General features: G+C 37.4%; 1 protein-coding gene across 1 annotated transcript in view; it reads right to left on the reverse strand.

Moving 5' to 3' along the window:
* Positions 1–2,997: 2,997 nt before the first annotated feature.
* MUC2 (mucin 2, oligomeric mucus/gel-forming) overlaps positions 2,998–26,898 on the reverse strand; it is a 70,256-nt gene continuing 46,355 nt past the window's right edge. Inside the window, exons 35-50 of the mRNA XM_088146067.1 lie at positions 26,020–26,267; positions 21,934–22,117; positions 21,241–21,436; positions 18,419–18,597; positions 17,974–18,043; positions 17,253–17,353; positions 16,943–16,974; positions 16,047–16,227; positions 15,568–15,672; positions 13,153–13,193; positions 11,606–11,728; positions 9,728–9,826; positions 8,684–8,812; positions 7,312–7,351; positions 5,618–5,747; positions 2,998–3,552 (exon numbers count right to left, since the gene is read on the reverse strand). Coding sequence (XP_088002193.1) covers positions 3,270–3,552; positions 5,618–5,747; positions 7,312–7,351; positions 8,684–8,812; positions 9,728–9,826; positions 11,606–11,728; positions 13,153–13,193; positions 15,568–15,672; positions 16,047–16,227; positions 16,943–16,974; positions 17,253–17,353; positions 17,974–18,043; positions 18,419–18,597; positions 21,241–21,436; positions 21,934–22,117; positions 26,020–26,267 — 2,141 coding nt within the window. The 3' untranslated portion in view covers positions 2,998–3,269. The remainder of the gene's footprint in view (positions 3,553–5,617; positions 5,748–7,311; positions 7,352–8,683; positions 8,813–9,727; positions 9,827–11,605; positions 11,729–13,152; positions 13,194–15,567; positions 15,673–16,046; positions 16,228–16,942; positions 16,975–17,252; positions 17,354–17,973; positions 18,044–18,418; positions 18,598–21,240; positions 21,437–21,933; positions 22,118–26,019; positions 26,268–26,898) is intronic.

The raw sequence follows: 26,898 nt of genomic DNA on the forward strand, positions 1-26,898 counted from the left end.
CCTGTTCTTTATGATTCTGTGATTTTAAGCTTACATCAAATTGCATGTCATTATATTGGAGGGTGGGGGAGAAGGCACTGTATTTATTGACACCATGATTGAAATTTCTAATAGCTGTATCTGATAGAAGTTATGGCAGCAAACCGTCACTATTGCAATTTAGATATTTTTCTAGTACACTGATACATCAGGCTTAAAGCTTTTCACCCCTGGCCTACCAAGTAAGGTACATGTGAATGTTCCAGATCTATGGCCTTCACAAGAACATTTTTCATGGATCATTTGCCATAGATTAGCATTTACTTTATATTAATACTTAGTTTAAACATTAACTCAGTGATTTACCTGAAAGGGGTACTAGGGCTAGGAAGCATTATTCCTGAGCTTCTGATAAAAGGTTATCATCTACAGGTAGCTGGGGAAAATCATCCAAGAAAACAAGTAGGGGGCTTTAGCTCCAGGCAACTGGCCATCCTAAGAAATGTAACAAATTTAGCTAGGAATATTACATAAGACTGTTATTTTGACTGTGTGTTTTTAAGTCTAATATCTTGTCTCTGCACAAGCTTAGTAATAGTATATTTTTGCCACTTGGAACTGCTTTACCACAGAGTAGCTTCTTAACAGAAGTAAGCCAGCATTATGTTATGGTCTGCCAAAGCCCTTTATGTTCTGTATTCTGTAGGAATATAGAATATATATTCTATGTTTTTTCTGTAGAAGATTCTTTGCAAATGTTTGATTTGAACAATTTTATATTTTTATACTCTTTCCCATTGAATATTTTTGCTTTTGACCACAGAGCCAGGAGGTGGCATTATAAAATTTAGCTTATTTTTCCTCTCTCTCTCTCTCTCTCTCTCTCTCCCCCTCCCTCCCCCCCTCTCTCTTTCTCTTTCTCTTTCTCTCTCTCTCTGTCTCTGTTATTTATTTATTCAATTGGGAGATGGCCAACTCCCAAAAGACTTGGGGCAGCTTACAATACACACAAAGAAAAAAAGCCAACAAATAAAAACATGCACATCTACAAAACATTTACATCTGTTACATTACATTACATTTACAAAACATTTACATCTGTAAAACAACCAAATATATCCCAAACCAGCAAAAATTAACAAAGGCTCAACATCCATTCTAGCCTCAGGCATGGGAGCAGAGCCACATTTTTGACAAACTCCAGAACAGGGATACTGGGGGGAGGGCTGGCATCACAATAGAGAAGGTACGCTGCCTAGGTCTCAATAGATGAATTCCTTGAAAGTAACACAAAAGTGTGAGAATCCTATGTCTCTTCCACATTAGAGTTAGGGGGAGGACTCTAGATGAGACATTTCCTAGAAAATAAGCACAGTGAGAACTACCAAGCTGATCATCAAGACAGGATAGAGCTAGGGTGTGTAAACCCAAAGTATTTCTGAGAGAAGTTTAATATCTCCAATATTTCACCCAATGGGCTCTGTCCTACCAGTAAAAGACCTTAGTTGGCTTTTGATTTAGATGTTCTGATGTCATGAGTAGTTAGGTCACCTTAGATCAGGTAGTGACTGGAATGAAATTCTTGGGAGAAAACAAGAACATCTAATATCAATAAGCAAGTTTTGTTAAATTAACCCAAACTTTTATCAAGTCACGATACAGTTCAGCTTGAAAAGTGTGAGTTTCAAATCTTTTCACAGAAAATTGGCAGCAGTACCAAACTGGTTTATAATAAATATGCAGTGCTAAAAATATAATTCCATTTAAATGTATGGTGTACATTGAAAAAAGTATGTGACACACAAGACACAATCTCCTGTATGTCCCATTAAAAATGAAACAGAGCTTTTCATCTGTACATCCATAGACTTCCCTGTATTGATGAAAATTGCAACATGCAGTATTTTTTTAAAAATCTGAGACTATAATTTCAAATATACTATATAATTTTGCTTTCAAAATGAAAAAAAATCTAGCTAGTTGTGATAATTAAAGATCCTTTTATCTTTATTTGGTTTAAAATAATTATTAAACTTACTTTGAAAAACTAAATCTAATCGTCTCATACAATCTTGGCTATAAGATTGAGTATATTCGGGGGTTTCATACACACATATCCAATGTTTAAAAATTAATTTTCATCTCCCTCAATACAAAAGTACATGTAAACTTGATAGTCTTAGCTTGAGAAACTACTTCAAAGGGTATGTTTAAACAAAATGCCTAGCATTGAGATATTGGGCATCTTCAGTTCCATAACATTCTCCTTTAATGTCCATTACTACTACCTTCATCAGTGTCTGATTTTAAATTCGTACTCCAAGTGCCAAGTCCTATATGATATCCTTCTCCCCACCCTCCTTCAGTTTATCATTATATATGTAAAATGAAGGCTATATTTTGCAGTATGTTATGTTCTTGAAGGGCCTGACTTTTGGGGGATTAGAGGGAAACTGTGTTCTGAGAATCAGATTGCACATAAATCTATGATGAAAATTTGCATGGAATTAGAACTAACATATATGCTTTTGAAGGTAGGTGCATTTTCTCTATTTTCTCTTCAATATTTTCTACTGAGGTTTCAGCATTGCTCTTTCTTTTTGGCAGCACAGTCAATGCAATTCTCAACAGATATACAGGAATCAAAAAGAAGTTAGTTTTGGAGGAAAGATGAGCAGTTGAGTCTTGGGCATAACATCTGAGATTGCAACAAGCCACATATTTGGGAGGCAGTCAATCAGATGGAAGAAAAACATTCTTGGATAAAATTATGTGCCATATGCATGTAGGTGTTCATGACACAATGGGCTTTAATAAAACCATGAAGGAGAGAAAATATCAGAGGAACAAAACCCAGCAGAACTCCTCTGGAAAGTCAGCAAGTTAGTGGCTTTCTCTTGGATGATCAGCAGCATTTCTTCTGAAGCATAATTTTTATAAGAGTAGAAGCACAAGATTTAAGAATTCAAAAATGTGCCAACAAAACCAGAAATGGAGACCTCGCTTTTGAAATGTGCCTTTAATTAATTAAAGCAAAAGAAGCATCTTCAAAAGTTCAAGTCATACATCCTTCATTTTTTTAATATATATATAAGGGAAAATATTTTTCTTTTTCTTTTTAATGCAAATAAATAAGTGAGCAGAGCAAAGGACAGTCAAAGAGGGGACAGATTGAAAGGTCTGTAGAAAATAAGGCAAAGTGTTGGATTATAATAGCATGTATAGTCACAGTGTATTTCCCCGTGTTTAACATATTGTTTATCTCATTACGTTCAAAGGTTTTCCTTCTTCTAAGCTCTCTCCCTGAGAGATTTCAGAGCTTTTCTGACCCGTTTCATTGCCTCCTCTTCCTGCGACTTTTCCGTGCTGCCTTCTTTGCTCTTGCTGGACTCTTCGGATGAGCTTGGCTGAGCATCACATTCAGTGTTCAGGCACTCACAGCTTTCCACGTGGAGGTATTGGTGTTTCTTCCTGATCCCACCAGGACACAGCAGCGTGATTTCTTTCAGGGCTGTCTTTGACTCTCGGCAGCAGCTGCACTTATGTGTCATTGAGTTAGCTTCAGCAGAGTATCTGTTTTTATAATGCAAAATGAAGAAAGAGTTACATTGCACTAATGTTAGGTGTAATTCTAAAGATGGTGCTTTTGTTATGGACTGGGGAGGTAATACTACAGAAACTCGACCGTAAGAAAAGAAAAATCTCCACTGTTTATTTGCTAGAAACTTAAACTGCTCTATCCTCCTATAATATCCAGCCAAGGCAAGATGCCCTTTAAATAATGGGCACCCAATCTTTTAAAATAAAGACAGCAAAGCTAGGATTTTTGTTTAGGAGAATTAAAAGAATCAAAGTATCCAAGTCTGGCTGAGCTTGGGGAAAATCAGCTGAAAGACTGAATTACTAATTAAAAAAAAGTTCACAGATTGAATTGTGCCTCTGCCATGAATTCACTAGGTGAACATTAGCCATTCCTTCCTGGAATATTCTAAAGATTATAAATGAATATATGTAATATAAGTAGTCATGCTGGTCCGAGGGAGGGAGGGAGAGAGAGAGAGAGAGAGAGAGAGAGAGAGAGAGAGAGAGAGAGAGAGAGAGAGAGAATGATCTAAAATCTCTTCAGCTGAAGAAAACCTTAAAGCTTGCACAGTCTAATATATAGCATTTTGTTTGTTTCCTAGTAAAGGAAATAAATACTCAGTGGTGACGATATAATATATAAAACATTTTGAGCATTAATAAGGGCTATTGTTATGATTGTTCTTCTTAGATTCCTCCTTAACTGTGCTCTGTTTGGTTTTTATTGTCAGGTTTGCTTATTTTGAGTGATCATCAGCATGCATTGTAGTTTTACTTCAGATTATCTGGTAACAGGCATGTTCACAACTCATGCCAAGATTCCTATAAAATTTCCCATGACCAAAAATAGACAACAAAAAATCGACCTCTATTTCTTGGAGATTTAACAAAGACAGCCAATCTTGTATAAACAAGGGTAAAAACAAACAAACAAAGAATTGCAATTCTAAATTTGTATTGATTCAACTTTTGCTCCACTATGGATATTTTCCAATGTTACTAAGTTGGATATAGGATTTCTGCAATGTTACAAAGGGTGGTTCACACAGTGTCCCTCTGTACATATAACACTATTCACTATTTGGTCTACTCAGCAAGATTACCTTATTATATTCTTATCAATTGCAACACCATAAAAAAAGAAAAAAATCACCAGAAAACATGTCCACAGAGGGTTGGATCCAGAAATTCACTTGCTGAAGTGAGTGTATAGAAGATTACTACCCTATCTGTTCTCTTTCCCTAGGACAATAAGACATCATGAAAATGTCCCTTCAAATAGCAGGCGATTCTGCGGAATAGATAGGCTGGGTCAAGAGACTGAGGAAGGGAAAGGGAAATGGAGAAATTCCAGCAGAAACATCTTCTCTGAGAAGGCATCTGCCTGAGGGACATCTTCACCCCAAAGCCTTGTGAATTCCCCTCTAGTAAATCTTCCCAAATTTCTCCTCCTTAACTTGGAAGGTCCAATGAGAGGATGGAATCTTTAAATAGTCTGTATTATTAAATAATTAATATAATTCAAGCTGTTGATGAATAGGTGTAATAGTAGTGGTAACATACCACATTGACAGTGATACTTAAGACTGCTTCTCTGGAGGAAGATCTTAGTTCAAACATCTTCAATTTCATCCAATCTTTTTTTTTTTAATATCTTTGTTTTCTTTCCTTTCTTTTCCTACAATCCATATCTCCAATTTGCTTTTCCAAGGAAAACTAAATCATACCGTTTTGGCAGCAGACCTAAAGCATATTCCCTGCAATTCAGTCTGAATACTTTCAAGCATTTCAACTGCACATAATCAACTTATAAGAAAGGAATTTGTCTATAAAGCCTCTTATAATCCATTTGCCCATCATTCCTCCATGGGGAAACCATTCATTATTCTACTTCATTTCTCCAAAAATCTCCTGTTGCCCAAATAAGCAACACTATCATTGCATGCACTTTCACACCTAGGAGCAAAGAAAGATAATACAGCAACTTTGAACAAAGTTAGAAATGTGGAGTTGTCTTGCACACAAGTATATCAGTGGATTTCAGCATTTTACGTACAGCGAGAAAGTGCCACATCTTCCCTCACACTGAGTCACTGGGACTTGGTCCTCTGAACGACAACCATTATAATTGATAAAGTCCATTGTTTCAGTGGGAGAGCACGATGGGATGCCTGGTACGATTATACCTATCAAACGAAGGATAAAAAGGCTGTCATTCAAATGCATGCATGAACTTCAAGCTTTTTGTTCTCCTGGATAAAGTACTGAGTATACGCAATAATTTTCTCAGAAATTTGTGTCCGAGATAATACCTAGCTAAATATAATTTGGTTGTGTCTCTGAATGGGAAAGCATACACGTGAAATTCTCAAAACCAGATATTTAGACAGGAAAATTAAACTAATATCAATACCTTTCTAATGAAATTAGCGAGTCTTTAAAAGTTAGATTTTGCATAGAATTTGTCAATAGAGCATAGATGGGGATGTTTCCATTAGTTTTACATTGGGCAGATATAAAAAGATATAAAGAGAGTAAGAGAGAATTTTCCTGTGCATTATCTGAACATAAATGCCGTATCACTAAAAACAGCTAAAACAGCTGCAAAAACAACTAAAATAAACATTATATTAATGGGCACCATTTGCCTAGCATCCATAAATTGCTGTCAAGTCACCAAGCTCACTGAAAAAATAGTCTGACTCTGTTAAAACAAGAACCCATCCCATCTCCTCAGCCAGGTTTTGCAATCCTATAATCCAATGGGTAGATAATAGCTTCTTGAATTAAGATTAAGAGAGGTATGTTCCGGGCATGTTCCTGCAGAAATAGAAACCAGGTATGCTTTCTGTTTCCTCAACATTTTCAGTGGGTTTTTCATCCCTCCCAAAACATCAAGGAAAATTAAGGGAAATACTTAATAAACCCACCAACAATTGAGAATGCTGTATTGCAACATTTGCAAATACCTTTACATTTAGTCTGTTTGAAGGGACCATATTCCTAGGAGCAAAGCTCTAAACCTTTATTATCTAAAGCCAAACTTTTTTTAAATCACACAAACACAAGCCCCTTAACTAGGGATATTTTCATGTTTGTTAACTGGTTTTTTAAAACTTGTTTCATTAATCAAACAAATACATATAAGCTGAGCATCAAATTTCAATAGAAAAGCAGTGGTTCAATATAGTGCAAGTTTGTGAGCCTATCTCAAATAAATATTAATTTATATAATTTAATTGCCCCCTACTTCCTCAGCATATACAAGTATTCCTTGCTTAACTACCACAGTTGGGACAGGAATTTAGGTAGCTAAGTGATATGGTTGTTAAGCAAATCATTATGTGACCAGACCCAATTTTATGACCTTTTCTGCAGCAGTCATAAAGTGAATCACTGCAGTCATTAAGTGAATTACATGGTTAAGTGAATCACATGGTCATTAAGTGAATCACATGGTTCCCCATTGATTTTGCTTGTCAGAAGCCAGCTGGGAAGGTTGCAAATGGCAATCATGTGACCCTGGGACACTGCAACCATAATAAGTGCAAGCTGGTTTCCAAGCACCCGGATCGCAATCATTTGACCATGGGGGTGTTGCAATGGTCGTAACTTTGGGCAACAGTCGTAGGTCACTTTTTGGTGCCATCGTAACTTCGAATGGTTGCTAAATGAACAGTCGTTAAGCAAGGACTACCTGTACAGCCTAATTCTTTGGAATGGAAATATATATGGTTTTATAATACTTACATGTCTTACAGCAGCCACTAGGCAAGTATGTAATGGTGCCCTACAAACAAAATAATAATAATAAAAATAACAACAACAATATGTATAACCACCTAGAACTACAAAATTGTACTGAAATGATTGCTCTGATGTTCTGCAATCTAGTACCTACCATGCTGCCTAGGAATGAAGGGATTTGTAGTATAAGATATTGCAAGGGACAGATAGGGAGGAAGAGAACAGCCTCTCCCTTTGTCTTGTTTCTTAGATGAAGAACAAGCAGGGAAAAGATGCTAATTTCAAACATGAGCATGCTGCAGATTCTATTATACTGTAAATTCTTTGAAGGAAGAATTAAGCCTGCAGTGGAAATTCAAACGTTTCCTTTTATTTCTCTATTCTGTATTGATCCTACTGGGACTGCCCTGCAGTCTAAGAACATATCCACATTATCCAGTTGCTCTGTCACCAGAACAGGTCACAAACCATTTTTGAAGGGCAGAAGTAGATGACATCAGGGTGAAATGTTCCAGAAGTCCTAGTATTATCTTTTTTAAAAACAATAATAGTAATAATAATAATATCCTTTTTGTAATAATATTAGATTGTCAGTTGATATTTTCCCCCTCAGATTGTATCTGTTTCCTTCAACATCATCAACACTGAAAGTTACTATTTTGAATATTGTGATGGTATGTGGGAATGACCTTGAAGACCCACTGACTAGGCTGCGTCTTCCTCCTGTCTCCACATACCATCACATCTATTTAAAGTTTAAAAGGATTTTTATAGTTTCCCTCTTAAAAAAACCCCCACAAAGTTTCAATGTTGCTTATCTCTTGTGAGAATGATTTGTGGCTCAGAAGGGAAAGGGAGGCCAGAAACCTCTCATTACACACCTTTATTCTGCAATTCTAGGAGAATTATTTCATTGTTTCCCCTCATTTTTCCCTTTTCACTGGCAATATAGGTGGTGAGGGCCCTATCTCACACACTGGGCTAGGAGGAATATGCCAGGTGAGGCACTCCATGAAAGGCAGAGAATCAGAGGGCTTCTGGGAATGAAGCTTTGAAACCTCTGGCCTTTCACCTTATGGGCTCAGCTGAGCTACGATACCTATAGTGTGAGTAAAACATGTTTAAAAATAATTAATAGTTTTAGAATTAATAATATAATAAATAATAATTTACAGTCAATTGTACTTATATGATGAACTTTTCCAGTTTTGAAGCATTCTTGCTTGCTTGCTTGTTTTTCACTATTCAGTGCTACATTGTTCCAGCAACCCACACAACATCTACTTGATTCAGCTCTTGCTTCTACCCTATCCACTCCGAATCAAATCAAGGTGTTTTCACAACATTGTATGTGCAGGTTCAGCTTTTAACTCACAGGTTGGCATCTTTTCTCATTAAATGATGGGCAGGTAATCTCAGAGGTAGAGGAAACCAGCTGCCTATTGATCAACACACAGCTGTAAACAGTGCAGTTGTCTTTTGGATCATTCCGTTGTTCACCAGGCTGTTCAAAAGAAGGAAACAAGTTCAGGACTAAATAGCTTCCTGTTGTTAAAAGACTTCCTTCTCCCAGAGAGCAGAGTGGCCATTCAGTGGAAGCATCCTCTTAAGGAAAATTATCTGGCATGTTTTTACTCTAGAGGAGAAAGATAAATCCTTCCACACCAATTGTGCCATGTGTAGTTGAGACCAGGAAGACTATAGAGAGTTGTGTAAGAGAGAGATTAAAGGCAGTGTTGTGAACTGCAATTATCTGGTCTTCTGTGGTGAGACTAAACAGGGAAGCTTGTGTGACCTGTCAGTAGCAGTAGGATGGAATAAAGAGAAAATTAGAGAAATTAAGAATATGCAAAGGAATGAAGTTTTTCAACTTTTGCTTTATAAACCACATTCATTTTGTGTTACTTCCATCCTAACATTTACTGATTTTCCCTCACCCTTATTTTATTGAGATTTGTGTGCCCTGAGCCTGTTATTTTTCTTTCAATTTCCATCAAGACTAACTCTGTTGATGCTTGTAGGCACAACTGAACAACCCACTCAGGACATCATTCCCCTGATGTATAATAGTGGACTAGACAAAATAAATTGGAAAAAATGGAAATGAATATGCCCATATTCATTTCTTATATCACTTTTGCATTCATTTTGTATTATAACAACTGTAAACTGAATGGGAATGCATTGGTTTTCTTTTTCATTTCTGCTTAAACTGAATGCACATCCCCTGGAGAAATTTCACACAGACACCTAGATATTGTGAGGATAGTGGATTAAGGAAAATCATGAGAGGGTGGTGGTGCAGTGATGAGTTTCCAATTCTTTGTTTTCACATTAGCTGCTTTCCACCTTGGAGCAAATATTTTCAATGCCAAGAGAAGCATTACTACCTGAAGATACTCAACAAAAATAAACTTACTCTCAAGACGATAATGTCATTTTCACTTGTTCTTATAACACATTTTGTCTGCACGCATTTTGGACAGCAGTCACCAGGGTGTGGAATAGCAGAATATCCCTACAGAGAAAGAGATACACAACTGTGATGTATGAATAGGATTTTAAAAAATATTTAACAGAACCAAGTATCCCTATTCGAATGCCAGACAGTCAGCCATACTCCTTTCTAAAATACTCTATTCTGGGGTAGGCAATCTGGTCCTTCCAGATGGGGCTGTTATCTAGCTAGAATGATCTAATTAATGCAAACTGGTTGTTCAGTTGCTCTGCTGGGCCTTCAAGAGTGGCAGAACCAGAGCAGGTCAAGCTCCCTCCGGCCTGGAAGGAAGGCAGAGATTCATTTTCTCAGTATCTTTGTCTAAGGAGGCTGCCATAAAAGGCAGAAATACAGGGCCAATCAAGGAGGCAACCCAGCAACTGGTCTTCTGAGAGCAGAAGGCACCTCCTGCTTAGGTAGATTTTTCTCCAAAGGGTGAAATTTTCAGCCAACTCATTCTCCTGTTCCAAGAGGAGGATACCATGCCACATGTGGTTCTTTCCAACAAGGGCACCTCTCTGGTGTTTAGCGTGGTGTGGGGTCTTTCCATCTGGGCCAAGGAAGCCCAGGTAAATGCTGGGCTTGTCTTTGATGCTGCAGCCTTGGGAGTGAGCTTTGAGGTAATCAAGCTAATATGAACCTCTGGTGGTTTCAGCAAGACCTATCTAATCTTGATTGGGGAGGGCAGCCTATGAGAGGCCAGGCAACAGGATGGGCATGGAATGATGGGGATGATATTTCTGTTTCAGGGCAGTGATAGGCAGGCCCCAGTGTTTCGACACACTCCTGTTCTGCCCAGAGTTTCTATACATGTGGATAGGCATTGTGGCCAAAGGGACTGGGTTCCTGGCAAGGCAGTTTGAGGTCCCAGGCAATGCTGAGTATGGCAGGGAGCTTCTGCTAGGACAAACCCATTGCTTAGTTCTTGTGTGAAAGAAGTAGTCAAGAAGGCACAGTACCCCTGAGCCAGTCTGTCCCCTAATGCATCCATTGGCACTTCAGAAGCAACAGCACTGATTGTCAGGATAGTTCAGCCTATTATTCATCACCCCTAGCCAGTGTGGCCATAGGTTTTGCCTAGAATAACCCCTTTATGATTCTACCAGCATGACAAATTATTATTAGAACCAGCTATTGCCTAATTTGAGCACCATAATTCCAGATATTTTGGACTGCAATTCCTGTAATCCCAGGTGACCACAATAGTACAATTGATGAGGTTCTCATACAACATCTGCTTGCCTGCCATCCTCCATTCCATCACCCTACTCCCAAGATTCCTATTTCTTCCTCCTCAGCATTTGGGGCCTATCAAAGATGTTCAATTCTCTTTTGTGAACTGTTTTAGCTTTCTCTTTCCATCTTGGGTTTTTTTCCCTCCCTTAATTATATTTTATACTTCAGGGTTGACCCAAGATACTTTTCCTGCTAGAGGCAAAGGACGAGAAACCTCCCCATCCCAGTTCCACACATAAACTGATTGTTTTGAAAAATTTAACCTTACTTGAATATTGGCTGCAGAAAGACAGCCTCCAATATATCTGGGGATAATATGCTAGCTTGGATGTGAAGAGATCTGCTCTGCTACATGTTCAGTGCTGTTCTCAGTCTACCATTCCTACTGTCCGAAGTGGTTACTTCACTCTGACTAATGGTGGGGACTGTCTTGTCCTCAAGCTTGTTGGTGTCACTAATCAGACACACTAGGGTTCAGGAAGCTGTTCTTCCACAATCCTGCTTGTCTACTTGTTTGTTCTGCCACATACTGCTTTGTCTGCTTACATAAGTGGAGCTACTTACCGGCTGGCACTGCACGTTACATGGGACAGGCTTACAGTCTATAATATTCAGACGAGTCCTGTTGTTTTGTTGACTTGTGCATACACACCGCTGACACTGACTTCCTAGGACTTCTGAACCAGGCTGGAACAGAGCAGGAGTTCATTCATTAACAAAGTACAAGATAAAACAGATCTGGTCCAACATATTTCTTACAAAATTACTGTAACTATGATATGAGAAAGGCCACTAGGGGTGACAGAATTTGCTGCAATTTTGGAATTTGTTACATGGATTTTTAAAACTGACTCATTATTTCAGTTGTTGCTACTTTTCTACTTTACTACTCCCCCTTACTATTAGTCTATGTGTGCTTCTGCCTCTTATTTTTTCATAACGCATGTTAAGTCAGGGGTTGAAGACCCCTGAACAACATCATCTTTGGAGGCTTCTCAGGCCCATTCCCCCAGCTGTTCTCCCACTTTCGACCACATGGCAGTCATGGCACCACTACAGCTATATCTGCCACTTCATTTCTACAACTTCCTAATTGGATTCATATATGCCCCCTTTGCTAACCTGGCTCTTCATTACTCTTCCTCTTCCTTCTCACTTGCACATCCCAGCATGGTTGAAAACATTGTTCTGGCCAGCCAGTTGAGTCTGCAGGACCACATGTTTCACTTTGAAGTATACTGTGCTTCCTAGCCCAGCAGAGAGCTTTATCAATCAACTTCTGCCTTGGAGACATGAGTCTTCTCACTGCTCCCCCACCCTGTGGACTATACATCCCAAAGACAGAGGTGGTTTGGTACAGCTTATTGCTAAACTAGTAAACAGTATCCTTGAAAATAACACTGCACAACTGCAGCTTCTCCCAGTTGGCCAGCATAATAGTTCCAGCATGATCTGTTGAGGAGACCTTCCCACTCTATAGGCCACAGACCCACAAGTCTTGGTCTAGGCAGAGATAAATCCTGTTGTGGCCAGTGGGGCTTGTTCCCTTATAAACATGCATAGGATTTTCTATAGCAGGGTTCCTCAATCTTAGCAACGTTGATGGGTGAACTTCAACTCCCAGGATTCCCCACCCAGCAAGGCTAGCTAGGGAATTCTGGGAGTTGAAGTCCACCTGTCTTAAAGTTGCCAAGGTTGAGGAACCCTGTTCTATAGTATCAATTTCAACAGAATTTACTTCTGAGTAGATATGTATACATCTTTGTGTATTTTTGAGATATCCTGAAAGATTTAAGCTCAGTAACAAAATGGGATATGTGAGTTGGCTCTAAAAACAGATTAATTGGCTATGTGTCAGAAAAAGACCCAGCGACCCTGGGTCAGGGTGGATTCAGCAGGCATGCTCCCTGGGATGTGTCTTCTACAATTCTTTCATTGGTTTTGCTATTTTCCCTGACATGATACTCAGTAACTCTCAGTTATAACTTATTCTTGTTCTTTACATTTACATATAAGCCTTTGAGAGTTGGAATTCCGATAAAGGCAGACTATAAGTTCAATTAAATAAAGAAATAAATCATCTCCCTCTTAGGAAGAAAAGAAAACTTTACCTTATATTCATTACCATCCTTCACACACACATTTTTAGGGTCTAGAGAAAAGAAGAAGTGTTTAAGTCTCTGTCATTACTTTAAGCGCTTTACTTAAAAGTAACTGTATATTATAAAGCTTCTTGATATACTTTCTCTACTAGATAATGTTAAATGAAGTAACAACACATTTTCTTCCCTTTTCTCCCCAATTATTGTATTTACTGATACCCACTGAAGATATTGCCATTTATATCGGTTTTTTCATGGGATTTTAAAGCCTATATCTGATTTTTTGTTCACTTGATTTCTATTTTTTTTATCCTTTTCTTTTATGCCAAATACTTGTTTTGCTTTGTGATTTTAATGTATTTTGGGTTATCATTATGCTCTGAGCAGTTTTGAAAATTATTTCTGAGACAGAAGTTATAAATATTTTAAATAAATAAATAAAAAGAGTATCTCACTCTGAAACTCAGGTGCGTTTTGCTACAATGGAATATCAGTCTTTAATCTTTTTTTTCCTATTATAATTCATAACTCATCACTGCATGCTGTCAAAATAGTCCTATGCCAATCTGCATATAAAAGAATTTAAAATAAAGTGAAATAATCCCTCCATTTTTTCCTGCGTTGACTATATTTGGCCAATAAAATCCAACAAAAGGGAGGAAAACACAGAACACTGTATCCTTGGTGGGGAAAAAAATAAGTTCCCGATCATTGACTCCTTGGCAGAATGCAAATTCTTCTTTAAAACTGATTATTTTCAAAAGAATACAAACAACTGTATGAAATAAAGGGATCCTTATCAAATGTCACCATTACAATATTTTCCAATTTCATATAATAAAACAATATGTTTTAAAAAACACCAAATCATTTGTTTTTATCTTGTCATGTAGGAGGTAGTATCTTCCATAAAAGCCACTTGGCAGATCTTAAAATCAATTTATTCTGTTGTAAAAAGACAGGGTAGGAGGTATTACTCCTTAAAGATAAATCAATGTGCTAACCCTTTAAGATCAGCACCACTGATTCATCCACAGCACCAGCTTTTCCATAATCATTGTTAATATAATACCCTACACTCGATGTGATTCTACTAGATGAAGAAAAGAACTACATTCTTTTCCTAAGTGCCATGCAGATATTCAACACAAGACTCCCTATTTTAAACTTTCCTGGGTTAAGTAATGAAGTCAGAAAGAAGGGCTTTATTTATACAACATTTACCCTAAAGGAAGCTAATCTTGAATTTAAGAAACCCATCACCACCAAAAGAAAAATAGGTGCGTACACACAGACACACGAACAAGAAATTAAACCCATAGGAATTGAATGAATAACGACTGATAAAAATTAATTGGCTGTAAAATAAAGTATCTCAAATTGGTTCCCTATCCATGGACTGCCAACCATTATCTCTCACCCAGAACACATTCTCATGTACAGACATTCTCTTCCTCCATTCTGAAAAAGAAGAGGAAAGCAGGAGGAAGATAGGGAAGGGAAAGAGCAGCTGCACTGGGAAGAAAGGGAAAACAAAAGAGAACAAAACTGGATGGGGATGAGGCAAGAAAAGGGGGAAACACCATATTTAGGTATTAATGTTAAAATTCATCAGGCAAGCAACCTCTTTTTAGTGATGGTTAATCTTCAAAGGTATGTATACTTTTTTCCAGTAATATCTGCAGCAATTTCTACCTCCCTCCCATTTATTTGTTTTCAACATTATCTTCTGTTCTTCCCTAGTAATGTAAGACTACAGACTCATCCACAACTCACAGGTGATTATTTGGAGTAAAAATCTCTCATCTTTCTATAGCTGAATATAGATAAATGCAACCAGAATTCTGAACAACTCTGAACTGAATTGTGTGATATCATGTAGATATGGAATCTATGGTTATCCAAGTGGTTTTATTTAAAACTACCAGCTATCCCAACATGGCCAACGGTGATTTGGGGAGATGTAAGTGAGCCACACAAGTCTTCATTCTTAATTATCAGTCACTGTTAAGAATGACTAACAGTCACTCAAGTTCATGTGAACACAAGATGGATAGGGTTTATAGATCTCTATTATGTATTGTTTAACATTAATGCACAGAAACAATTATTTCATAAATCAAGTATATTACATATAATGGCCAAGAAAAATATTGCAAAGGACAAATTTATAGAAGTGAAAGGAATTTTAAAAATCTGTGAACATGATATTATGCAATTCATTGCACAGTAGCAGTACTGTAAATTTGATTTTCATTCAACTGATAAGTGCTAGGTAATGAACTAAATACAAATTTTGTGGAAGTCATTCCATTGATAATAACTGGACATAATTCTGACTGAATAAGTTTAGGGTCAAAGTGTTAAGCTGAATTTTCCAAAGCCATATATTCATCCTTCCAAAGTCAGTTAAAACAGACTTACCACATCGATAAATAGGACAACAGTGGCCTTCACTAGTGTTAGCAACAGCTACGAACCCTGGATCACACTGAGGAGGCTTGGTTGTACATTCAGTGGTATTGCACACTATGATGGAGAAAAGGAAAAATCAACTTCCATATTGGCAAATCATCCATTTTCTTCTAAGCATAGACTATTGCGGAGTAAAGCAACTGTGTCTTGGAAATTATTTAAGTTTAGGGATTTTCTCATAGATTGAAAAAGTGTAATGAGAAAATCTTATTAAGTTAGCTTTCTTGTCAATAATACTTTATAAATGAGTTGGACTGTGAATGCACATCACTTGAAATACAATCATATTTCCTCTACTGAGAGTGGCTTTCCAAGGATTCTAATCTGGCTGCCTGAAAGAGATGGCATTAGGAAATAAATGTACAGAATTATATAGGTCACATAGTATCACTGCCATTGACCTTTGATACCCACATGGACATACTCACCACACATGATGTCTGAACAGCATTTGTCCTTAGGATTAACTCTGGTGATCTTCTGAAATCCTTCTCCTTCACATGTTGCTTCATGAGGTGACACTGGACATTTGTGGGGTTCACAGATAATGCCACTTCCACCTTCCATGCAAATACAGTCTTTGCAGTCAAACTGAAAGTTCTCCCCAAACTGTCATTGAGAAAAAGTAACCGTTTAATAGTGTAAGTACCTACAGTACCTATATTAAGCAGAATGAATCTGATCCTGCCCACGTGCACCGTTGAAGGATTGTCATAAACGTTACAGGAATTTCTAGGAGTTTACAGAAGAGATTACTCGATTTATTGGATAGGGGCATTGGCAAAGGGAGTAAAAAACTAAATATGGCAGGTCCATTCACATGACTGAAGCTCAGTTCCTTTTTATTTGTAATACACATATACAATATTATATGCAACTGTATTATACAGTTGCATATAATATATAATACAGTTGCAACTGCCATCTTTAGTAAGTAATCTAATAATCCCATCTGTTGATTCCTTGAAATTCCTGTAATTTTTCTGAGAAACCTTCATACGTTACTATCACTGCTGTCAACACCAATGGATTTTTTTGTTTGATTGTTTCAAAGTCTTGCCACCTCCTAGAATGTGGTGACTTTCATATAAGATGGTGACTTTCTGTCAAGCAAACATTGCGCACCCCTGATCAAGCTACCCTGCCCAGATTCTTCATCACATAGCTTTATCAGCATGGACCAGTTCTGAAAATGGGTGAAAGTATAATGTAAAATAAAGCTGATAGGAAATAAAGGGCAGAATTCTAATATAAAGCAAACGTATTCCAGCACATTTAGAGTTCGGTGTCAAATTCACACAAAAGAAGCAGACATGTTGCTTACCTGTCTGGGAATATTGTCTGGTCCAACACATCCTGAAAACAAAAGTATCTCCATTAATTGTTAAGATAATTTCTATTATTTATATTTTATTACTGAGAACAGTAAAAATGTAATTTTATGCATGCTGCCTAGAGTCACTTCTACAGGTGAGATGGGCAGCTTATAAATTTGATAAACAAATAAATAAATAAAATGCCAATTGAGAAATAAACTCCACTGAGTTCAGTGACACTTGCTCCCAGTTGCAAGTGTATATTGGGTTACATCCTAAATATCTTTGAGGAAAAGAAGAGCCAGAACCCAGACTTACCACAGGTTTTCACACATATATCCACACCAGGGTCATAAAGTTTTGTCCCGTTAGGGCAGAAACAGCCTTCAATTTGTTGTGTCTGGTTGTGCCCTATGAAGCTACAACAGAAGAAGCATTTTAAAAAATCACAATTATTCACATAACTGACAAAAACTTGCAGCCTTAATTAAAGATCTTTTTTTTAAAAAAAAGCCATCTATGAACTTACAAAAAACACATACAAAAAATATGCCATTCTTCAAAATTAATACACACCACCCCCAAACAAAATTTCTGAAATATGCATATATGAGTGAATATTAGAGCTGTGCGGTGCTTTGTAAATAATTTGGAAAAGGTGTTTTGGGACAGGCAGGAGGATGAGTATAGTACCAGTCAGTTACTCTTTCAAGCAGTTGTGTTGTTTCCCAGAATCTTGTGACAATTCAGAAGGCAGCCATATATATGTTCCTTCCTTCCCTGTATATACTATAGTGTGTGAACTGCATGGATTGCATGTGTGAATTGCATGGTATGCATTCATAGCTTATACAGTTGGGATTTCTAGGCCAGATCCAGTGTTTTAAGAGTTTTCAAATACTGAAATCTGGATTTCTTCTAATAAGATAGGAATCCTACTATATAAGATGCCATACATACATGTTATATTAAACAACAATGCTGTAAAAATAATAACATTTAAATAATTCTGAGTCTGGAATGTCAGAAAATGAATTACCTTGATTTGCAAGTTTCTTCTGTCGAAGGACCACATGCTTTGTATACTTTGTTGGGTGGGCAGACAATAGCTGGAATAAAAAACAAGGGAGGGAGGAGACAGGTGAAGGATACAGCATTTCTGCTATTTCAGAATTTCAGAAATAGCAGAATTAGGGCATTTCAAGCCATTTTGCATGTGCCTGTGGGTGGGGATGGATGAGAGAGAAAGAAATGCAGAGGAATGTTTAATTTTATGAGCCTTGTTCTCTTCATGGCCTATAGAAGAAGAAGACCATCACTGGCTGTGCAATCCACACAGGGAAAGGAGCAAGATGTATCAAGGTACTGTACACACTTTCACTGATGCTCTGGAATTTGGCAAGGTACTTGAGAGCAAGAGGTTATTTGGAAAGGTGTGCACTGTAATTCTTTATTTCAGACAAATTTTAGAAATGTAGACTTACGACATGATCCTTTGGTATGTTCTCTCCAATCAATGCAAATGCCTTGACTTGCACAGGTTGCTGCATATATCTGAAGACTTGCACATTCCATGAGTTGGTTGGGCATCCTGCAGCTATCAAACATGCAGGCTTGATAGTAGCTTATATAATTAATAGCTTCATGACACTTCTGAAATACACTGGATAAAAATATATATATATGATAAATATTAGGTCATCAATGATATATGAACATTTCTAGATACTTTACATACAGAGAGTGAACATTCCTCTAAGCTAGCAGGGAAAGCAGTGTATGTTTTTTGGCCAAACTTAAAGGCTACCTGGTCTGACCTGTAAAATTCTGGGCAACTTAGAATGTAGCAAAGAGTTAGTATTTTCTGTATCTCCTTGCTGCCATTTCATAATGGTCCAGACTTTTGCAGCTGAGATCTGGTAGCCTATAAAGTTTGCCTTTATAGTGTTTGCCTATAAATTTCTTTCTTTCTTTCTTTCTTTCTTTCTTTCTTTCTTTCTTTCTTTCTTTCTTTCTTTCTTTCTTTCTTTCTTTTCAGAACTAGATTAAACCTGCAGGCAAAGGAAGGTCTGGTTTGTATATAGGGGGGAAATGATCAAGCTTGGAATATTCAGTTAAATATGTTCAGTGGGTTTTGGGTAAGAGCAAATGTTCTATTTGGAGGGGGTGTCTAAAAAGAATGCATTTATCCCCATGTTTTTGTGATTTATTGTTATAAAAGCGATGCAGTAAAAGTGAATCTGTGTGAGAAAACAGTTGCAGAAGAAAATGACAATAATAGCTTTGTGGAAGGAGGCTACAATTTTTTGTGTGGTGGACTAATTTACTTCCTCCTTCCCCCAACTGATTTTGTGGAATTTGTGTATGAAAATGGTGTAGTCCAGAGACACATTCTAAGGGACAAAACCTGTGGGAATTCAAGGGAATATGTGCAGGATCTAGGGAGCTATGAATTAATTAAAATTGTTTAAGAGGGTTTTTAGGTGCTCTGCTCAATTGGCACCAAATTCATGTTAAAGAAGGTAGCAAATTTTCCCAGCAACCATCCAAATCTACATCCTGCTAGGTCCCATAGAGTTTATCAAACTTTTCTCTTTTTTTATTCCTATTCTATTCTTAGAAATGGAATTAGTAAAGAGCAGTAAATGCTAAAATAGACCTGCAATATATTTCTACAATATCCCTCTCCAAAAGTATTGTGACTGGAGACTTTCGGTAAAACCATTCATTGTGATTAGAAATTGAGCTGTCAGTCACAAAACTACATCCCTTCTTCTCCATCAGCTCTTTCTTTATGCTGTAAATGTCTTAATATGGACAGCCTGGGAAAAATACAACAGTTGTTACAGACATATTGAATTTCCATGAGCGTCTGAATCCCTGTAATATTAATAGAACTTTGAGAGGTTTTCAGGTTGATTGACTCCTCTTGTAAGGAACCTCACTTTGATTTGGACACCTAAATCTTTCAAAAGCACTGCCAAGTTCAGATTAATCTGAAGCACATCTTAGCAACTGCAGCTGTGCAATACTGTTGATGGAAATCTCTGTTTGGGGAGAAAATCAAGTTCAAATCTTAACCTTAAGGATAAAAATGGAAAACTATAATCAGCATGCTTATTTAAAAAAACAAAAAGTAAGTATGTCAGTAACCAAAAGTTGCAACTGGCTTAAAAATGGAAGAAAACGACAGTTACAAAATTACAGAGCCTTTCCCCAGTATGTGGTAAATACCATCCACTACTCCTTATGTCTTCCTCAAAGTTTAAAACACTGACAAAGTTTAAAACTTCCTTTAAAAAAAGGAAGACATCAAATAACCCTAGAAAGGATGACCCTTCCATGATTGTGCAACTAGGTAAGTCCTGCCAAGTGGGAGAACCGAAATTGATTAACCACTCCATATCTCTTACTTCACAGGAAGGGAAGGGAGCTATTGAAATTGAGAGACATACAAAAAATGGCAAATGAGCATTAATATTATCCCCACAGGCATCTACTACTAGCCACAATGATCAGCAATGATGAAACATGCTTCATGACATCACAATACAAACTCTGACATTTTGTATTTGTATCCCAACTTCAGACAAAGTGTGCTTGTGTTTGTGTTGTGACATTACAATGACTGTTTCAGCATTTGCCCCAACACCTGTAATGCTCCCTTTTTTTTCCACAAATGAAACTGTAGAGGGAAATCTGTTCTCTCTTCTCATCTCCTGTCCCGTGTTGGAAACAAATTGGAGTCAAAACCAGAGATGGAGGGGGAGCTGACAGCTCTGAAAGGGGGAGCTCAGGAAACAAAGTATTAACAAGGGGGCAAAGACTGGAAGAGAAAAGGCTGCAGTGGTGCCTACTCCTCCCAACACTCCCCAAATGAACCTCTGCTGATGCCCACAACAGGTCAGCTGATCATTATATGAAGTAAGGCTGACAAAAAGCTCTAGATGTTCCACACCGTGAAGCTAAGGTAGGATGGTATCAGCTTAAGGGAGAAAATATTATTTTTATTTCAGGACAAGACTGTTTCATGAATGGGTTGAGGGTGTGATAAGGACAATGTTACAGGGCCAAGCTGGAAAGGTGTCAACAGGGTTTAAGGGTGTTGTGAAAAAGTGCAAGTGGGATAAGTTCATATATATGGGAACAAGTCAGTGGTCCCAGAATGACATATACACACACTATGAATTTCTAGAACAGTTGCTTAGCAGAGCAGCCTACTGTAGAAAAATCAAACCATGCATAAGGTATGGCTTAAAATCTGGGAAAAAAAATCAAAAGTGAAAGTAATGTAGAGCCTATTTACCTCCCTCTCAGAAGCTCACACAGCTGAGATGGTTTGCAGGGAGCAGGAGTTGGAGGTCTCACAGTTGGAGGAATATGACTACACTGCGGCTTTTCTGGATCAGAAATAATCCAGTCATCTGCCATTATTTCACAAGAAGGTGCAAGAGTCCCATTACGTAGCATACAGTCATCTGCCATATCATTGTTGCACTTGCCTAAATTGGGATGACAGAGGAACCACACAAGTTCATACTTAAATTTCCATCATACTGTTTGACGAGCAATAATTTGCTATCTAAAATTGTAATAACAGTAACACACAGCAGTTGGTGAGAACCCTAACACTGACAGTAGCAGTACCAAGAATAAGGAGGAGAGGGAAAAAACAGAACAAATTCACACGGCTGATAACAAGGGCTTTTATAATTTCCATCTGTGTGCTTGCTTTTTATATCATATGTAAACAATCCTCATTGTTGGAAAAAATGGCTGACATGCAAAATTATGTTATCATGCCTGCTTGTTTATTTTATTTATTTATTTATTTATTAAATTTGTATGCCACCCATCTACCCCAATGGGTGACTCTGGCAATGTTATAATTGGTTGTTTGGATATTATGTCAGAATGTCTACCTCTTATGTTCCAGATTGTTTTGCAATCATCTCCTTTTCAATGTTCATTGGACAAGTATAAATATAGTCATTCTTACCACATTGTCCCTGGGTGTTGTTGGCAAAAAGCTTATAGGGCATCCGGATTGTGAAGCCCACACCGCTGTATGTTATATTCATACTCAGTCTATGCATTTCCACCACATGGCTTATACCAGCCTTGTAAATTCTCATGTCATATTTTTCGTAAGGTAAAGCCACCGTCTTTTGATTCACAGCCACCTAATGTTCAAGAAGCCAGAAAGAATGTAATTAAATAGTAAGCCTGTTAACAATGAAACAGTTTCTCCCCCAAATATCTATTTTAACTATGATAGACATAAGATGATAGATAGATAGATATAGATATAGATATAGATATAGATATAGATATAGATATAGATATAGATATAGATATAGATATAGATATAGATATAGATTCTGGAAGGCCCTCCAAACATGGTTTTGTCAACTGGCCTGGGAATCCCATGACAGAGCAGAACCTACTAGATGGTTACATGATGGTTGACTGAATGCACTCTCTGTATGTTCCCCCCCCCACACACCATTTTGTTATTATCTTTTTAACATATTTTGATTATATTTTGAATTGGTTTTTATCTATATGAATTGTTTTATTGTGTATGCCACCCAGAGTCACTATGTGAGATGAGCAGCTATATAAATGTAGTAAATTAAATGAATAAATAAAAGTAGGCCATGGAGGGGAGGGGAGGAAAAGTTGATTTAATCAGGCATTTGGCGCTTACAGTCACAGTCCTACATTCACTGCAATCCTATGTCCAGTAATTGCCCTTTCAAGAACCTAATTGATATGTTTGAGCAGTTGAAAGATATATTAACCTATCTCACTATCAATAATATTTGGACTATAATTAATAAGGCAATATCTATTGGTTGTAATAGCTGAATTATCTACTAATGGTAAAATCTTAACTTAAATCCAGCATTCCATCTTGAGTCACTGCAGAAAAGCAGATTGAACAAAAGCTCACTTTAAAAGCTGTCCACAGTGTCCTAGTGATATACTGTGCAAATGAGTTCATGAAAAAAACAAGACTTCCAACCTTAGTTGGAAGTCAGGCTTACAGTACAAAGGCTGCACTCTGTTTCTATTTTTTGTTCTGGTTTGGCATGGTCTGATTTTGCTTTATCTCTATAGTGCACAAAATAAAAATGAACTTGCGACCTTTGTGGTCTAAAGCCATCATCCCAACCAGAACTAGACCAGTGGTTCCCATCAGTTGCAATTATTATTCCAGCAATGCTGGCAAATTTATGACACAACCTTGAGTAAACTTGGCATGGATCTTAGGAAGTACAGGGAGGTACAGCTGTTTGTTGCAAGGTATGAATCCAACTGTATGCAAAAAATGTTAAATTTAGCAGCTGGCATGTTTGCACAAATGCAAAATGGAGGCTTGATTTTTTTCCCAACTGAAATTCATGAAATGGGAGAAGGCTGACCCATCAGTTCACTCCTTCTGGAACTGGGGCAGGTAGGCAGACTATCAGATCAAACTAGGGTTTTCTTCAGTAGAGATTGCAGGAAGAGGCTCAATGTGCTTTTTAAAAGTTAATGATAGAATTAGAAAAATGTTTCTTTTCTTTGCCTGGACAGGTATAAAATTCTCAACACTGAGTGAATGGTTGGAGTGGATTGGTGCTAAAGGTGTATTGTTGCTGTTAAGGTATGAACTGTGAATGGCTTGTAACTGTGATGACTAAGGTCATACTTTCTTTTAAATAGCTAAAATTGGGGCAGAGGAAAGTGTTTTAAAAAGGCAAAAATTACTGCTTTGAAATGGGAGGCCTTGGTTTGGCTAAGGTTTGTTTTATTCCATTGATGAATAATGGAAAATGGAATGAAGGGCTGTAATGAAGGAAAATACAGAAATGGGGGGGTGGTAGCTTTGGTTATTATTAGGCCACAACATAAACTAGTTTTATTCTTTCTGGGAATAATGAAATCATAGTAATAACAACAGTAGTCGTTTTATTTTTAATGTGACTATAACTGAGCACAGTACAAAACAATAAAATATTATATTGTCCCCTATTGTGGGGGAGATGGGTGGGGGAGAAATCCAAATAAAATATCAAAAATAAAATGGCTCACTACAATCTAATTTAAGAGCATAACTGAAACACACAACCTCAGTAACCTGAATGGCCCATAAGCTTTGATACAATCATTGAAGCCTATATCTAAGTAACCCCACAATTCTGCAGAAAGAATACATGCCTAAACCAGCTTCACAAAGGCCCATCAAAAGAAAAAAAAAAATAGCACCCTTTCAAATGTTGATCAATCAGACTCCAAGCAAATTTCTGATGGATTTTGGAGGACTGGCACAGGGGGGAGGGGGGAGTATTTTTTCTCTAACACTGTGGCGTGGGTATTTTAGTACAAGGAGATACTAGCAAGCCATAACTAGATCAATGATATGTCAAGTACAGATATGCTACAAGCAGATTTTCCTTACAACTAGGTGTGCCTGTGTGCAAGGCCTAGTGAGATAACATCAGCAACTTAAAACAATACCATGGACCATGTCTAACATTAGGCCAACTGATCCCATGTGACATGACTAACATTAGGTTAAGGTTCAGGAGCTGTTTGTGGGAGTAATAGGCTGTGGCTAATTTTTGTTAGCCACAGGGAGTAGTTTGTAGTAGTACTAGTTTGTGGGAGTAATAGGCTGTGGCTAATTTTTGTTAGCCACAGGGAGTAGTTTGTAGTAGTACTAGTTTGTGGGAGTAATAGGCCAAGCCCCACAAGTTTGCTGTTATTCTTTCTGGGAATAAGGGAACTCTAAGTTTTCTTTATTTGTAAAAGTCAGGGAGTTTCTGCAGTATTTTTACTTGGGAAATAAGTCATCTTAGAAAGGAAACCAATAGAATATTGCTAGCAAGCTACAACTGTTAAGTTCATTACACTGAGACTTGTAACTGGGCAAAAGAGAGCTATAGTTGCCAAATTAAAAAAAAAAAGTAGTTAGTGTGTCAGCCAAGGAGGTAAACAGTGGACTAATATATTATGAAAGCTTGGTTTGGTGTACCTGGGAATTGCATCTTCCCAAGGAGCCATACCAGCCTGCACAAGCCACTCATCCCTGGGTGTCTAGCCTACCCAGGATAGACTTGGGGCAGGTTTAAATGTCAAATCAGCGCAAACTTTATGATCGGACCCAAAAGCCTAACAAGAAGCCTTTCTCAAATGTGTCTGAGTGAATGGGTGGTTATTATCTCCAAAAGAGAGAACTGCTGCTATTTGCTTGGGTGCTGCTAATGCTAATACTGCATTTTGCTTATTTATTAAGTTTTGAAGCCATTTTTTAAGTTGAAGTAGGCCATCGCATTGGTTTCTATCGTTTTGTTTGTTTGTTTGTTTTTTGTTTTTGCTACACATTAGACATTTTGGAGGTTTGTTGTGTTCTCCTTTCCTCAGCCCTCCTTTCTCTACCTTAAATGAAAGAACATTTCAAAAATCTGTTGTAGTGAAATCCATGAAGCCACCTGGTAGATATTGCCTGGATTATATCAGCAAGTAGGGCTTTAGTGAAGGGAACAGGAAATGGCCACAGAGCTGCTTGAAAGAGATAGGAGAGAAAAGCCAAAAGGAAGATTCTCCTGAGCTACTCTTCAGAAATGAAAAAGAGTATGGCTACTTTCAAGACTTTCCCTCCTTCCAGACTATGGACATGGCTACCTGACCTAAAACAACACAGACATTCCACCACATACATGGAACTTCAAGCTACCTGAGGGTATATTATCATTATTAACATTACGGTCTATGGAGGAAAGCTTTGCTATACATGCCTTCAAAGGTAGGACTTTTTGGACTCAGTTTTTTCACCTGAGGTGAAAACTGGAGATACTAAAATTGGAACATTAACTTGAATAATCTGTAAATCATATACTTAAAGGGTTGTTGTGAAGTAACTGTAAGAGGTACTGTAATACACTCTGTGTGATATATGCCCCAGAGGAGAAAACTACTGGCCATTTGCAGGATTGGTTTAGTAAATTCTCAGCTGAACATGGGTAAGTAAAGTTCTGCTATTGTCATACCCATCATTTACAATTTTGTACTGAAATGGAAGCCATTTTACACATACCTCTACTTTCATAGGAATCAGTCTGACCGTTTTGATGTGCACTTCCAGGGACTCATGTTTTATAATGAGAGTGCGGGGACAAGAGACAACTTCCTGTGGATCACAATGGTAGTTATCGATGTACACTCCAAAGTTGTGGATGGTTTGATGAATCTCTTCCATTAGGACATAGGTACAATTGCCTTGATAACTGTAGTACTGGCCATCAAATGTCATATAATGTGGGTCTCCCCAACCAGTGCAATAACCTTCAGAAAGACAATAGAATCGATTAAGTTGTTTGTTGGGAGCTCATATAAATAACTAATTTGTAAAAAAAATGGCAAGACTACCTAATGGATGTTGGGAATAAATTAGTCTAGAAAATCTAGAAAGAGTTGTCAAGGATACTGCGATTAGAATAAAATACTGTCAATCTCATTTACAAAGGTGAGCACAAATGGGATAATGAAATTGCCCACCAAATTTTGGGGGAAAAAACTTAGTGGACAATTCTTCCAAATTTCTCCAGAATAAAGAGAAATTCTCACATTGCTTCCCAAGTACAAAATTCTCCCTTAGCATGGACAGAAGCACTTCTATGGGAAAAGCCCACTGGGAGCAGTTCTGTAATTATTGCTTCCTTTCACTTTTTAATTTTGATTTTGCTCAGTATTTTAAACAATTGCTAGATAATAACACGGTGGAGAAATGACAATCAACATTGTTTTTACTGTACATTTATTTATTTGAATTTACTAGATTTTCTAATCTAAGATTTTATTAGATTGAATGTATTACTAATTATTTATTTGAATGTATTTATTTATTTAAATGTATTTATTTATCCGAATTTATTATTTAAAAGACTGTGTCATTTGTTTTACACATAGGCGCCAA

Source organism: Python bivittatus, unplaced genomic scaffold (assembly GCF_059951505.1).
Source record: "Python bivittatus isolate LINGU-HERP-01145 unplaced genomic scaffold, Pbiv_v1 ctg000480_np1212, whole genome shotgun sequence".
Lineage (NCBI taxonomy): Eukaryota > Metazoa > Chordata > Lepidosauria > Squamata > Pythonidae > Python > Python bivittatus.